Source organism: Chiloscyllium punctatum, chromosome 15 (assembly GCF_047496795.1).
Source record: "Chiloscyllium punctatum isolate Juve2018m chromosome 15, sChiPun1.3, whole genome shotgun sequence".
In the NCBI taxonomy this organism is placed as follows: domain Eukaryota; kingdom Metazoa; phylum Chordata; class Chondrichthyes; order Orectolobiformes; family Hemiscylliidae; genus Chiloscyllium; species Chiloscyllium punctatum.
This window is the reverse complement of record NC_092753.1, coordinates 214,525-227,538: the sequence shown is the minus strand read 5'-3', so window position 1 is coordinate 227,538 and position 13,014 is coordinate 214,525. Positions and strand designations below refer to the sequence as shown.

Here is a 13,014-nt window from a genome sequence, read left to right as displayed (position 1 = left end):
CATTATTGAGAAGATGGATTTGTTTTTCACTTTTGCCCCATGTGGTCATCTCAAACTCCATTATTCTCAATACATCACATGGGTAAAATTCTGTCCATCATCTGGAATGCACTACATAATGAGTTGGTAGAAGCAGGTCTGAAAGTAACTCTCAAAAGGGAATTGGATGAATATGGTTAAAGGAGAAATTTCTAGGTCTTATGTGGAAAGAGCAGAAAGAGTGTAAATAGTGGAGTAGCACTTTCAAAAATGCTGTAGAAACACAATTGACAGAACAGCTTCTTTCTGTCCTGTCTGTATAATAAATACGGTAAAAACAATGACTGCAGATGCTGAAAACCAAATACTGGATTAGTGGTGCTGGAAGAGCACAGCAGTTCAGGCAGCATCCAACGAGCAGCGAAATCGATGTTTCGGGCAAAAGCCCTTCATCAGGAATAAAGGCAGTGAGCCTGAAGCATGGAGAGATAAGCTAGAGGAGGGTGGGGGTGGGGAGAGAGTAGAATAGAGTACAATGGGTGAGTGGGGGAGGAGATGAAGGTGATAGGTCAAGGAGGAGAGGGTGGAGTGGATAGGTGGAAAAGAAGATAGGCAGGTTGGACAAGTCCAGGCAAGTCAAGGAGACAGTTACTGAGCTGGAAGTTTGAAACTAGGATGAGGTGGGGGAAGGGGAAATGAGGAAGCTGTTGAAGTCCACATTGATGCCCTGGGGTTGAAGTGTTTTTTTTTAGATTACTTACAGTGTGGAAACAGGCCCTTCGGCCCAACAAGTCCACACCGCCCCGCCGAAGCGCAACCCACCCATACCCCTACATTTACCCCTTACCTAACACTACGGGCAATTTAGCATGGCCAATTCACCTGACCTGCACATCTTTGTGACTGTGGGAGGAAACCGGAGCACCCGGAGGAAACCCACGCAGACACGGGGAGAATGTGCAAACTCCACGCAGACAGTCGCCCAAGGCTGGAATCGAACCTGGGACCCTGGCGCTGTGAGGCAGCAGTGCTAACCACTGAGCCACCGTGCCGCCCCGAGGCGGAAGATGAGGCGTTCTTCCTCCAGGCGTCTGGTGGTGAGGGAGCGGCGGTGAAGGAAGCCCAGGACCTCCATGTCCTCGGCAGAGTGGGAGGGGGAGTTGAAATGTTGGGCCACGGGGCGGTTTAGTTGATTGGTGCGGGTGTCTCGGAGATGTTCCCTAAAGCGCTCTGCTAGGAGGTGCCCAGTCTCCCCAATGTAGAGGAGACCACATCGGGAGCAACGGATACAATAAATGATATTAGTGGATGTGCAGGTGAAACTTTGATGGATGAGGAAGGCTCCTTTAGGGCCTTGGATAGCGGTGAGGGAGGAGGTGTGGGCGCAGGTTTTACAGTTCCTGTGGTGGCAGGGGAAAGTGCCAGAATGGGAGGGTGGGTCGTAGGAGGGTGTGGACCTGACCAGGTAGTCACGGAGGGAATGGTCTTTGCGGAAGGCGGAAAGGGGTGGGGAGGGAAATATATCCCTGGTGGTGGGGTCTTTTTGGAGGTGGCGGAAATGTCGGTGGATGATTTGGTTGATGCGAAGGTTTGTAGGGTGGAAGGTGAGCACCAGGGGCGTTCTGTCCTTGTTACGGTTGGAGGGGTGGGGTCTGAGGGCAGAGGTGCGGGATGTGGACGAGATGCGTTGGAAGGCATCTTTAACCACGTGGGAAGGGAAATTGCGGTCTCTAAAGAAGGAGGCCATCTGGTGTGTTCTATGGTGGAACTGGTCCTCCTGGCAGCAGATACGGCGGAGGCGGAGAAATTGGGAATACGGGATGGCATTTTTGCAAGAGATAGGGTGGGAAGAGGTGTAATCCAGGTAGCTATGGGAGTCGGTGGGTTTATAAAAAATGTCAGTGTCAAGTCGGTCGTCACTAATGGAGATGGAGAGGTCCAGGAAGGGGAGCGAGGTGTCAGAGATAGTCCAGATAAATTTAAGGTCAGAGTGGAAAGTGTTGGTGACTACCTGGTCAGGTCCACACCCCCCTATGACCCACCCTCCCATTCTGGCACTTTCCCCTGCCACCGCAGGAACTGTAAAACCTGTGCCCACACCTCCTCCCTCACCTCTATCCAAGGCCCTAAAGGAGCCTTCCTCATCCATCAAAGTTTCACCTGCACATCCACTAATATCATTTATTGTATCCGTTGCTCCCGATGTGGTCTCCTCTACATTGGGGAGACTGGGCGCCTCCTTGCAGAGCGTTTTAGGGAACATCTCCGAGACACCCGCACCAATCAACCAAACCGCCCCGTGGCCCAACATTTCAACTCCCCCTCCCACTCTGCCGAGGACATGGAGGCCTGGGCCTCCTTCACCGCCGCTCCCTCACCACCAGACGCCTGGAGGAAGAACACCTCATCTTCCGCCTCGGAACACTTCAACCCCAGGGCATCAATGTGGACTTCAACAGCTTCCTCATTTCCCCTTCCCCCACCTCATCCTAGTTTCAAACTTCCAGCTCAGTAACTGTCTCCTTGACTTGCCCGGACTTGTCCAACCTGCCTATCTTCTTTTCCACCTATCCACTCCACCCTCTCCTCCTTGACCTATCACCTTCATCTCCTCCCCCACTCACCCATTGTATTCTATGCTACTTTCTCCCCACGCCCACCCTCCTCTAGCTTATCTCTCCACGCTTCAGGCTCACTGCTTTATTCCTGATGAAGGGCTTTTGCCCGAAACGTCGATTTCGCTGCTCGTTGGATGCTGCCTGAACTGCTGTGCTCTTCCAGCACCACTAATCCAGTGTATAATAAATACATCAGGAACTCCCTGTGGTTCTGAACAGATCAATTTCAATATCCAGTTTATCTCATTCTTAATACTTTCAAAGACCATCTTTTCAGTATCTAATGGATTCTGAAAATAATGCCACATCAGCAAAACTGGTCTTTGCTGTTAGTACATAACTTCAGATCAGGTAATCTATAGCTTAAACCTATCTATGACAATAAATTGTGGACAGAGGCAGCTTTAGTGAACTTTTTAATTATTAGAGAAGAATCAGACTGTTCTTTCCAACCCCACATAAATTAAAATCAACCCAAAGAGATATACTTTCAGAAACCTTAGAACTAATTCTAATTGTCACTGACCTTCCCATTAAAGACTATGCCAATCAGAATGTTCAGAGGGATTCCTCTTTATTGTAAGTATCGTTTACAAAGCCACAAACAATGCCTGCAATTTTTCTCTATCTGGTGGTTAAAAAAAACATCTTTTAACAAATAATTAACTCATCCTTTTCCTTTTGGAGAAATTGAATTTGTACTCTTCTGTATTTTCAGTGTCAGTAACAAAGGATGTGTGTCAATTAAGGCAATTAGATCTGACAATTACTTTCTCTATCCAGTCCTTCCCTCTATATCATTGTCTGTCATAAAGGGGGTAATGATGGCAAAGTCAAAGAGTGGGGAAAAGATTATCACTATGCATTGGTGAGAAGAGGTCAAATACATTTCTTCTGTCATGGAAATAAAAACAAATGTTTTCCTTTAATGTACAACTTTTCAGTCCAAACTTTAAATACTTTTTTTGCAAGTATTTGTCAAGGTGATGGGTAGCATTGAGAAGCCAATTCCTGGTAAAGGGTGACAAATAGTTACAGCTGGTCGGCTTTCATTTTGATATGAAAGTGAAGCTAGTGGAGTGGCCTTCTGTAAAACAGCCCAAACTCAGTAGAACTACAAAAACCTGTGGTGTTTAAAATTTTTCATTTGATAAAGCAAGCTCTTGAAAGTTGCCAAAGTGGCAAATTAATCCCAAGCTGCAAAATGTGATTCAGGGCCCACACCATGATGCCTTTTCAGCATTATAAATTGCAGTTTTCAGATGACACTGACTGTAAGAGCTTGATTATTGTGAGAATTTATGGAAATGAAGGCTGCAATCAATGTCTATTTATGAGGCATCCAATCTGAACAGTGGGTCAGAAGAATGACATTTTAAGCAGTGCGTCAATGTGGGCTTAAATGCTGAGTTACTAAAGTGAGCTGTAACAGTAGGCTAGGGGATAGGTCAAAAGAAAAGTTATGGCAGAATCAAAGGAGATTTTTCAAAATAGCCAGAATAAGTGTATTCCTACTTTGAAAAAAATATTCTAACCAACTGTGGTTAGCCAAAGAATTTAAGGAAAGTATCAAGCTTAAGGAAAAAAGCATACAATTGCACAAACATTAGAAGCAGAGGGTCATAGAATCATAGAGCTGCACAGCATGGAAAAATACCCTTCAGTCCAACTTGTCCATGCCGACCAGTATCCTAAATTAATCTAGTCTCATTTGCCAGCACTTGGCCCATATCCCTGCAAACCCTCCCTATTCATATATCCATCCAGAATCCTTTTAAATATTGTAATTGTACCAGCCTCCACATTTCCTCATTCCATACACGCACCACCCTTTGCGTGAAAAAGTTGCCCTTTAGGTCCCTTTTAAACCTTTCCTCTCTCACCCTAAACCTATGCCAAGTTAACTTAATCGGCTGGATGGTCAGTTTGCAATGCAGAATGATGCCAATAGTGTGGGTTCAGTTCCCACACTGGCTGAGGTTACCATGAAGGATCCTCCTCCTCAACCTCTCTCTTCACCTGAAGTGTGGTGACCCTCAGATTAAATCATCTTGCTCTCGAGTGAGATGGTGGTGACTTTATCTTTACTTTTCATAGCAGGCCAGATGATTGCAAAGAATGACAAAAAGTTTAATCATGAGAAGGAAATTAGACCATGAGAAGAAGTTAGCTAGAAATGTAAATGTGGATAGCAAGAGTTGTCAAAGATATTAGAAATGAAAAGAGGAAGTAATGTAAGTGTTAGCCCTCTGGATTGTGAGAGTTAATAGTAGATAAGAAGGAAATGGCAGATGAAAAAGATATAGAATGTAGGGAAATAGAATGTAGGGAAATTGAAAAATGTCTATATTACAGGGGAGGAAGTGGTTTTTGTCTTGAAAAGCATAACAATGGATAAATCCCTAGGAACTGGTCAGGTGTACCCTAGAACTCTGTGGGAAGCTAGGGAAGTGATTGTTGGGTCTTTTACTGAGATATTTGTATCATTGATAGTCACAGGCGAGGTGCCGGAAGACTGGAGGTTGGCAATTGTTGTGCCACTGTTTAAGAAGGGTGGTAAGGAGAAGCCAAGGAACTATAGACCAGTGAGCCTGACGTCAGTGGTGGGCAAGTTGTTGGAGAGAATCCTGAGGGACAGGATATACATGTATTTGGAATGGCGAGGACTGATTAGGGATAGTTAACATGGCTTTATGCATGGGAAATCATGTCTCATAAACTTGATTGAGGTTTTTGAAGAAGCAACAAAGAGGATTGATGAGGGCAGAGTGGTAGATGTGATCAAAATGGACTTCAGTAAGGTATTTGACAAGGTTCCCCATGGGAGACTGGTGATCAATATTAGATCTTTAGATTACTTATTGTGTGAAAACAGGCCCTTTGACCCAACAAGTCCACACCACCCCACGGAAGCACAACCCACCCATACCCCTGCATTTACCCCTTACCTAACACTACGGGCAATTTAGTTTGGCCAATTCACCTGACCTGCACATCTTTGGACTGTGGGAGGAAACCAGAGCACCCGGAGGAAACCCATGCAGACATGGGGAGAATGTGCAAGCTCCGCACAGTCGCCTGAGGCGGGAAATGAACCCGGGTCTCTGGCACTGTGAAGACAGAGGGTGGTGGTGGTGGAGGGTTGTTTTTCAAACTGGAGGCCTGTGACCAGTGGAGTGTCACTAGCATCGCTGCTGGGTCGACTACTTTTCATCATTTTTGTATAAATGATTTGGATGTTAGCATTAGAGGTATAGTTAATAAGTTTGCTGATGACAACAAAATTGGAGGTGTAGTGGACAGCGAAGAAGGTTACCTCAGATTTCAACGGGATCTTAACCAGATGGGCCAATGGGCTGACAAAAGGCAGATGGAGCTTAATTTAGATAAATGCAAGGTGCTGCATTTTGGGAAATCAGATCTTAGCAGGACTTATACACTTAATGGTATAAGTCATTACACTGAACAAAGAGACCTTGGAGTGCAGGTTCATTGCTCCTTGAAAGTGGAGTCACAGGTAGGTAGGATAGTGAAGGAGGCTTTTGGTATGCTTTCCTTTATTGGTCAGAGTACTGAGTACAGGAATTGGGAGGTCATGCAGCAACTGTACAGGACATTGGTTAGGCCACTGTTGGAATATTGTGTGCAATTCTGGTCTCCTTCCTATTGTGAAACTTGAAAGGGTTCAAAAAAGATTTACAAGGATGCTGCCAGGGTTGGAGGATTTGAGCTATAGGGAGAGGTTGAATAGGCTAGGGCTGTTTTCCCTGGAACTTTGGAGGCTGAGGAGTGACCTTATAGAGGTTTACAAAATCATGAGGGGCATGGATAGGATAAACAGACAAGGTCTTTTCCCTGGGTTAGGGGAGTCCAGAACTGGAGGGCATAGGTTTAAGGTGAGAGGGGAAAGATATAAAAGGGACCTAAGCGGCAACTTTTTCATACAGAGGGTGGTGCATTTGTGGAATGAGTTGCCAGAGGAAGTGGTGGAGACCAGTACAATTGCAACATTTAAAATGCATCTGAATGGGCATATGCATAGGAAGGATTTGGAGGGATATGGGCTGGGTGCTGCCAGGTAGGATTAGATTGGGTTGGGATATCAGTCGGTATGGACAAGTTGGACCGAAGAGTCTGTTTCCATGCTGTACATCTCGATGACTCTTTGACTCTAACATTTTGCTACTGACTTTGCTATATAAAACACAAAAACATTTCAATAATAGCTAAAAACAAGGAGGTGGAAGGGAGTGGGGAACTTGATGACATTACAGTAGGGAAGTGGTACTAAGCAAATCAATGGAGTTGCAATGTGGAAGTTGCAAGACCCTGATGGATTTTGTCCTCGGATCTTGAAAGAGATGGCTAGTCAGGTATAGATGTGTTGCTGTTAATTTTCCAAAGTTCTCTAGATTGAGCAAAGTGCCCATTAGGCCATAAAGTAGCAAATATAACCCCTACTATTCAAGAAGGGAGGGAGTCAGAAAACAGGAAGCTACAGGCCAGTTGGTTTGAGGTCTGTTGTGGAGAAAGTATTAGAATTGATCATTAAGGAGGCTATTACTTGACCCCCAAAAAGGTTCAGGCATTTGGGAAAAGTCACCATGATACTGTGATGAGGAAATCATATTGAAATCCCTGTGATGTGAATAAGGGGCAATGTGAAAATGTACTATCTTTGGATTTCCATAAGGCATTTGACAAGGTGACACAAAAAAAAGGCTATTGTGTAGAGAGTAACATATTGGCATGGATAGAAAACTGGCTGGCTGGCAGAAAACAGGAAATAGGCATAAATGGCTCTTTTCCTGCTTGGCAGTAATGCGATATATGCAGTTCTGTTTGGGTCTGTGCTGGGGCCTCAGATTTCTTACAAATTACATCAGTAACCAAGATGAAGAGATGCATGGTAGATGGCATAAAGATAATTTGGAATATATGTTGCGAAGAGGACATATGGAGATTGCAGACAGATATGGTTAGTTTGAGTGAGGCAAAAATTTGGCATTTGGAATAAATGCAAATGTGCTAAAATGTGAAATTGTTCACTTGGACAGCAAGAAGTTTTTAAAAAGCATATTAAAAGCAAATGGAGAACATCTGCATTGTAAATTGCAGAGGGATCTAGATGTTTTAGTGTCTGAATCACAAAATGTTAGTATGCAGGAACAGCAAGCAATTAAAGGTTTAATGCTATGCAATTCTTATTTTCAAGTCGAATTGATTGTGTAAAATAAGTAAGGGTGTTATGCTTCACTTACACATTAGTGAGACCATATCTTGAATATTGTGTGCAGTTATGATCTCCTTACTTAAGGAGGGTTGTAAATACATTGGAGGTGGCTTTACTGGAGTTTGACTTACTAGACTGATACCTCAAATGAGTGGGCTGACTTATCAGGAAAGGTTGGATAGACTTGATTTGTATTCAGTGCAGTTGAACTGAGTGGCTCGCCATTGGGTGTAAGTAGCACAGTGTGGGTTTGTTAGAATAAGTATAGTTTTGAGGTGAGAAGCACACGTACGTAACAGTCTCTTAACAATGTAAAGGTAAGGTTAGAATTTAGCATCTCACAGATTACCATGTTTAGTAAGCCATGTTGTTAATATGCAATAAACAGTTCTACAGAACAGTAAGCCTGAAGATAAAGTTCTTAACTTGCCTTCTCAACCAGTCTGTCTTGAACCCAAACTCTTGGGTGTGGCCCTAAAACCACATGACAAAAGAAAGGCATTCGCTACATTCCACCTCACCTTTGTGATTATCAACATGCTTTGCTTTTGGATCAATGTGGAAACAGTAGAGAATAATTGAGCAGCTCTTTCAAAAACTGAGGGGACATAATGGACTGGACAGTCTCCTCTTATCAGATCTGATTAGAAAACAATACAAATCAGGAGTTCCTGTGGTTCTGAATTGCTCAGTTTCATCAACAGGTTTCGTACACTCTTAATAAATCCAAAGAGCATATTTTCAGTACCTGTTGTATTCCGTGGTGATGGTGTAGTGTACACTGTAAGAGAAGGACATGATTTCAGATCAGAAAATCAATAGCCTCACACTGTCTGCAACATTACTTTATGAATCAGCCACACATGAGGGCACCGGTAAACTGTTTTCACAAAAAGAAGTTCCAAAAGATTAGATAGTAAAATTTTCAATTTTTCATAAATGTAATTGTGTGTTCTGTCCCATTTCCTCAAACAAGTGTGTTTGTGCTGTTTGGAAGGCACATTTATTCCCAGTCATCAAATATCAATTTTCAATTGTAATCAGCCAAAACATTGTCTGGTAATATTAACATTAATTCTAAAAGTCATTAATCTTATCATTTAAAACTGTGTGAATAACAATGCTCAGAGAAACAGATATCTACCTAGAAACCTCCAAACATCAAGAAAGTATGAACTCACACTGATGGACCGTTTCCTTTGTTGGTGTCAGTACAAGCCAGTCATGAGCAGGTGACAGCTTGCTTCTGTGGTTCACATTCATTGATGTTTTCCTAATGCATTAGCACCAGTGATAAGGGGTGTGAAAATACAATATGATCTGACTATTACTCTCACTATTCATCATTGTGAACTTTACTGGAGATGAGGAAATGCAAAATTAAGGGGAAGGATTTGCCACTTATTTTTCCTGGTGAGAGAATGAACTCAAAGGCATTCATAGAAATAGTAAAATAAATCAAGCTTTGTCCATTGATATATAGCTTTCTTCATATTCAAATGTATAAATCAATTATCGAACAGGTGGTAACATTTGTAAAGGGATTCCCTGTGAAATGATTACAGCCAGGTAGGTTTGATTTATTTTTATAATTGTGCATGGTGTATGCCCTTTGTTGAGTATTTATTGACCATCCTTAATTGTCCTTGATGTTGGTGATGGTGAGCAGTCTTCTTAAACCACTACAGTCTACATGAAGGCTTTCACAATGTAATGGGCTGCAAAATAAAGCTAAATGGAATCACGGGCAACAATACACCCTAACCCAATGCTTTCTCAGCTTGCTTTGAACAGAAGCTGAGTGAACTAATGTCACCTGTCCCAATAGCATCTGGTGAGTCTTGATCCTTTGCCATTTACCTACTGCCACAACAGATCCATGGCAAACGCCATCCCCCGAGCCTACCCTCACCCCTGGAACATCTGGATACCCTTTGTCAGGCTCCTACTTATTGACTACAGCTCTGTCTTCAACACCATAATTCCAAACAAACCCATCTCTGAGACCTAGGTCTTTGCTCCTTACCTCTGTAACTGGATCCTCAACCTCTTCACCCATAGACTGCAATCAGTAAGAATAGACGACAACATCTAGGTGGCACAATGGCACTGTGGTTAGCACTGCCACCTCACAGTGCAGGGACTTGGGTTCGATTCCTGCCTCAGGTGATGTCTGTGTGGAGTTTGCACGTTCTCCCCGTGTCTGCATGGATTTCCTCTGGGTGCTCTGGTTTCCTCCCACAGTCTAAAGATGTGCGGGTCAGCTGAATTGGCCATAGTGTTAGGTGAATTAGTTAGGGGTAAATGAAGAGGAATGGGTCTAGGTGGGTTACTCTTTGGAGGGTAGGTGTAGACTTGTTGGGCCAAAGTGCCAGTTTTCATACTGTAGGGAATCTAATCTAATCTCCTTCACCATAATCCACATAACTGCATGCTCAGCCCCCTATATACTTCTTATAAATTCACAACTGTGTGGCCAAATTCCACCCAACTCCATTTACAGGTTTGGTGATTACACCACCACGTTAGGTCAGATTTCAAACAATGGCGAAACAGAATACAGGAGAGAGATTTGCTTTGCGGCACTTTACACTTAGTGTAAAGCCAACAATCTCTCTATTAATGACAGCAAAATAAAAGAGCTGGTCATTGACTTCAGGAAGTGGAGTGGAGGGCACATCCCTGTGTGTATCACTGGTGCTGAGGTGGAGATGGTCGACAGTGTCAAGTTCCTGGGAGTGATAATCATCAACAATCTGTCCTGGTCCACCCACGTCAATATGATGGTCAAGAAAGCACAACAATGCCAATATTTCCTCAGGAGGGTAAGGAAATTTCGCATGTCCACACAGAATCTTAACAATTTTTATAGGTGCATCACAGAAAGCATCCTATCTGGATGCATAACAACATGGTATGGCATTTTCTCTTTCCCAGACCAATAAACTACCGAGAGTCATGAACACAGCCCAGCCCATCATGCAAGCTAGCTTTGATCCATTGGCTCCATCTATACTTCCTGCTGCATCAGGAAAGCAACCAACATAATCAAAGACACCTTCAGCCTTGGTTATACTTTCTTCTGTCCTCTTGCATCATGGCAGAAGATATAAAAGTTTGAATACACATATGAACAGATTTAAGAAAAGCTTCTTCCCCACTGTTATCAGATTTTTGAAAAGACCTCTCAACTGCTAATTCTGATCTCTCTCTCTGCTCCTTTTCTGCGGCTGTAACACTCTGTTCTGCATTCTCCTCTACTACCCTAATGCATTTTGTGTGGTACAATCTGCCTGTAAATCATGCAAAATACCGTTTTCACTTTATCTTTGTACATGTGACAACAATAAATCAAACCCAAGCCAGGGCAGTGCATTTTTAACAAAGAATCTCTGAATATTAAAGTCACATATTCGATCTTACTTTGAATCATTTGAAGCACAACACTTTACTGGAAGCATGCACCTCTGTTTTAACCTAATACCTTAATATTATCCCAGACCCCTTCGGAGCTAAAGGGTGAGTCTACAGGAAAACAGGATGCTGGGTATTTTTTCAATGTCTTTTTTGATTGGCCAAATGGTTTAAATTAGAATACATTATTGCTGCAGAAGAGTACAATTTAAAGACATTGAAAAAATATTTAACATCCAAATGAATTAACTAAATAGGATAGAAATAACTCTGCGGGTAATGCATTGCAGCTGTAGTATGTGGGAGCTGATGGATGCTGGTGCAATCCAGTGGCCACAGCTGCAGCAACTGTTGGCTGCTCCAGCAACATCAGCTCAAAGATGACAGTCATGAGGCTAAACCGGAGACATTGTGACAGGTCAGGGAGGGGGAGTGAGGTACCAATACAGTGTATTTCAGGAGAGAGATTTTTAATTGCATCAAATTTGGTTAAGGTCAGGAACAGGAGGATATGTCTGGGAGTCAGGCAGGTATGAGGATCTAAAATTTAGCTTTGGAGAAGCCTCGGCCATTTTTCTAAAAGGTATGTGTTTCTTGCTCTCAGTGTGGACAGGGAGACTGCAGGGAGGATGAGTGAACTGACCACAGCACCATATTCCAAAGTCCTATTCAAGTGAGGCAGGACATGAGAAATGTGGTATTAGTAGGGGGATACCATGTTAGGGCATGGATATTGTCCTCTACAGGAAAGGCAAAGAACCCTGAAGGCTGTTTGCCTGCCTGATGCCAAGGACATATCTTCTCAGCTGAGTAGGAACTTGGGATTGGGGCGTGGGGTGGGGGGTTAAGGTTGTCATAGTCCATGTAGATGCCAACAACTTAGCTAGGATTAGGAAAAGAGGTTCTGCTGACCAATTAGGAGATGTAATATCTTAATATGCACACCAGGTAATGAAGTAAGTATTGTGTGTAAACACCTTGCCAGAGGCAAAATCACATCAGTGATGCCTGACAGATCGTAGGTATCTGGGCCATGCAGATTTAAAATAATCAGCAAAAGTCCAAACGGCGGGGGTTGAGAAGAAAATGCTCAATCAGTTGTTATTGTTTATACCGAAGTGAATGAAAAATTGGAGCAGGTTGAATCGTACTGTAATGTATACTTCAAATAGAGAAATGCGCATGCTTATTGGGAAAGAGCTGGGCAGTAAGACCAATTGAATAGCACAAGACATAAAGAGCTAAATAGCCACCTTATGATTGTCTGCTGAAACATGAATAATTTTCTGTGGCGCTCAATTACAACATCAGATTTCTTATATCCTTACTATTTTCAAAAAGCTGATTTTAGTACCTGTTGTGTTCTGTGTAGTGGATGTTCCATCTGCAAGACTGTTGTTCACTGCAAGGAAAGTATCCTGTTTCAGATTAGTCGATTAGCCTAACCTTGTCCATAACATTGCATCGTATTTGTACAAAGAATTGGAATCATGTTAGGATTTAATTGCTAACCATTATATATTTGAGTTGAATAAACCCAGATCATTTCTTCTGAATCCTTTTTAAATTAAATCAGCTCAAAGTGACAATGACAGAAATGCTGGAGAAAAAAAATGTTAACATTTCGAGTCCAGCATGACTCCTCTTCAGAACTGAAAGGTATTGGAAAGTATTTTTTGTGACAGAGGCAGAGAATGGATGGTGTAGAGGCACAGTGCAAACGACAAAGGGATTATTCATGATAATGGAGGTGAGAAAGAGCCACAAAAT

The 13,014-nt window shown here is 42.9% G+C and overlaps 1 protein-coding gene across 19 annotated transcripts in view; it reads right to left on the bottom strand.

Annotated features, from left to right (window-relative positions):
• Positions 1 to 13,014, bottom strand: part of LOC140485969 (uncharacterized) — a 208,805-nt gene that overhangs the window by 60,714 nt on the left and 135,077 nt on the right. For all 19 annotated transcript variants that reach the window (XM_072584407.1, XM_072584420.1, XM_072584413.1 and 16 more), the window contains 2 exons: positions 12,599 to 12,646; positions 8,579 to 8,611 (listed from right to left, as the gene is read on the bottom strand). In XM_072584407.1, coding sequence (XP_072440508.1) covers positions 8,579 to 8,611; positions 12,599 to 12,646 — 81 coding nt within the window. The remainder of the gene's footprint in view (positions 1 to 8,578; positions 8,612 to 12,598; positions 12,647 to 13,014) is intronic.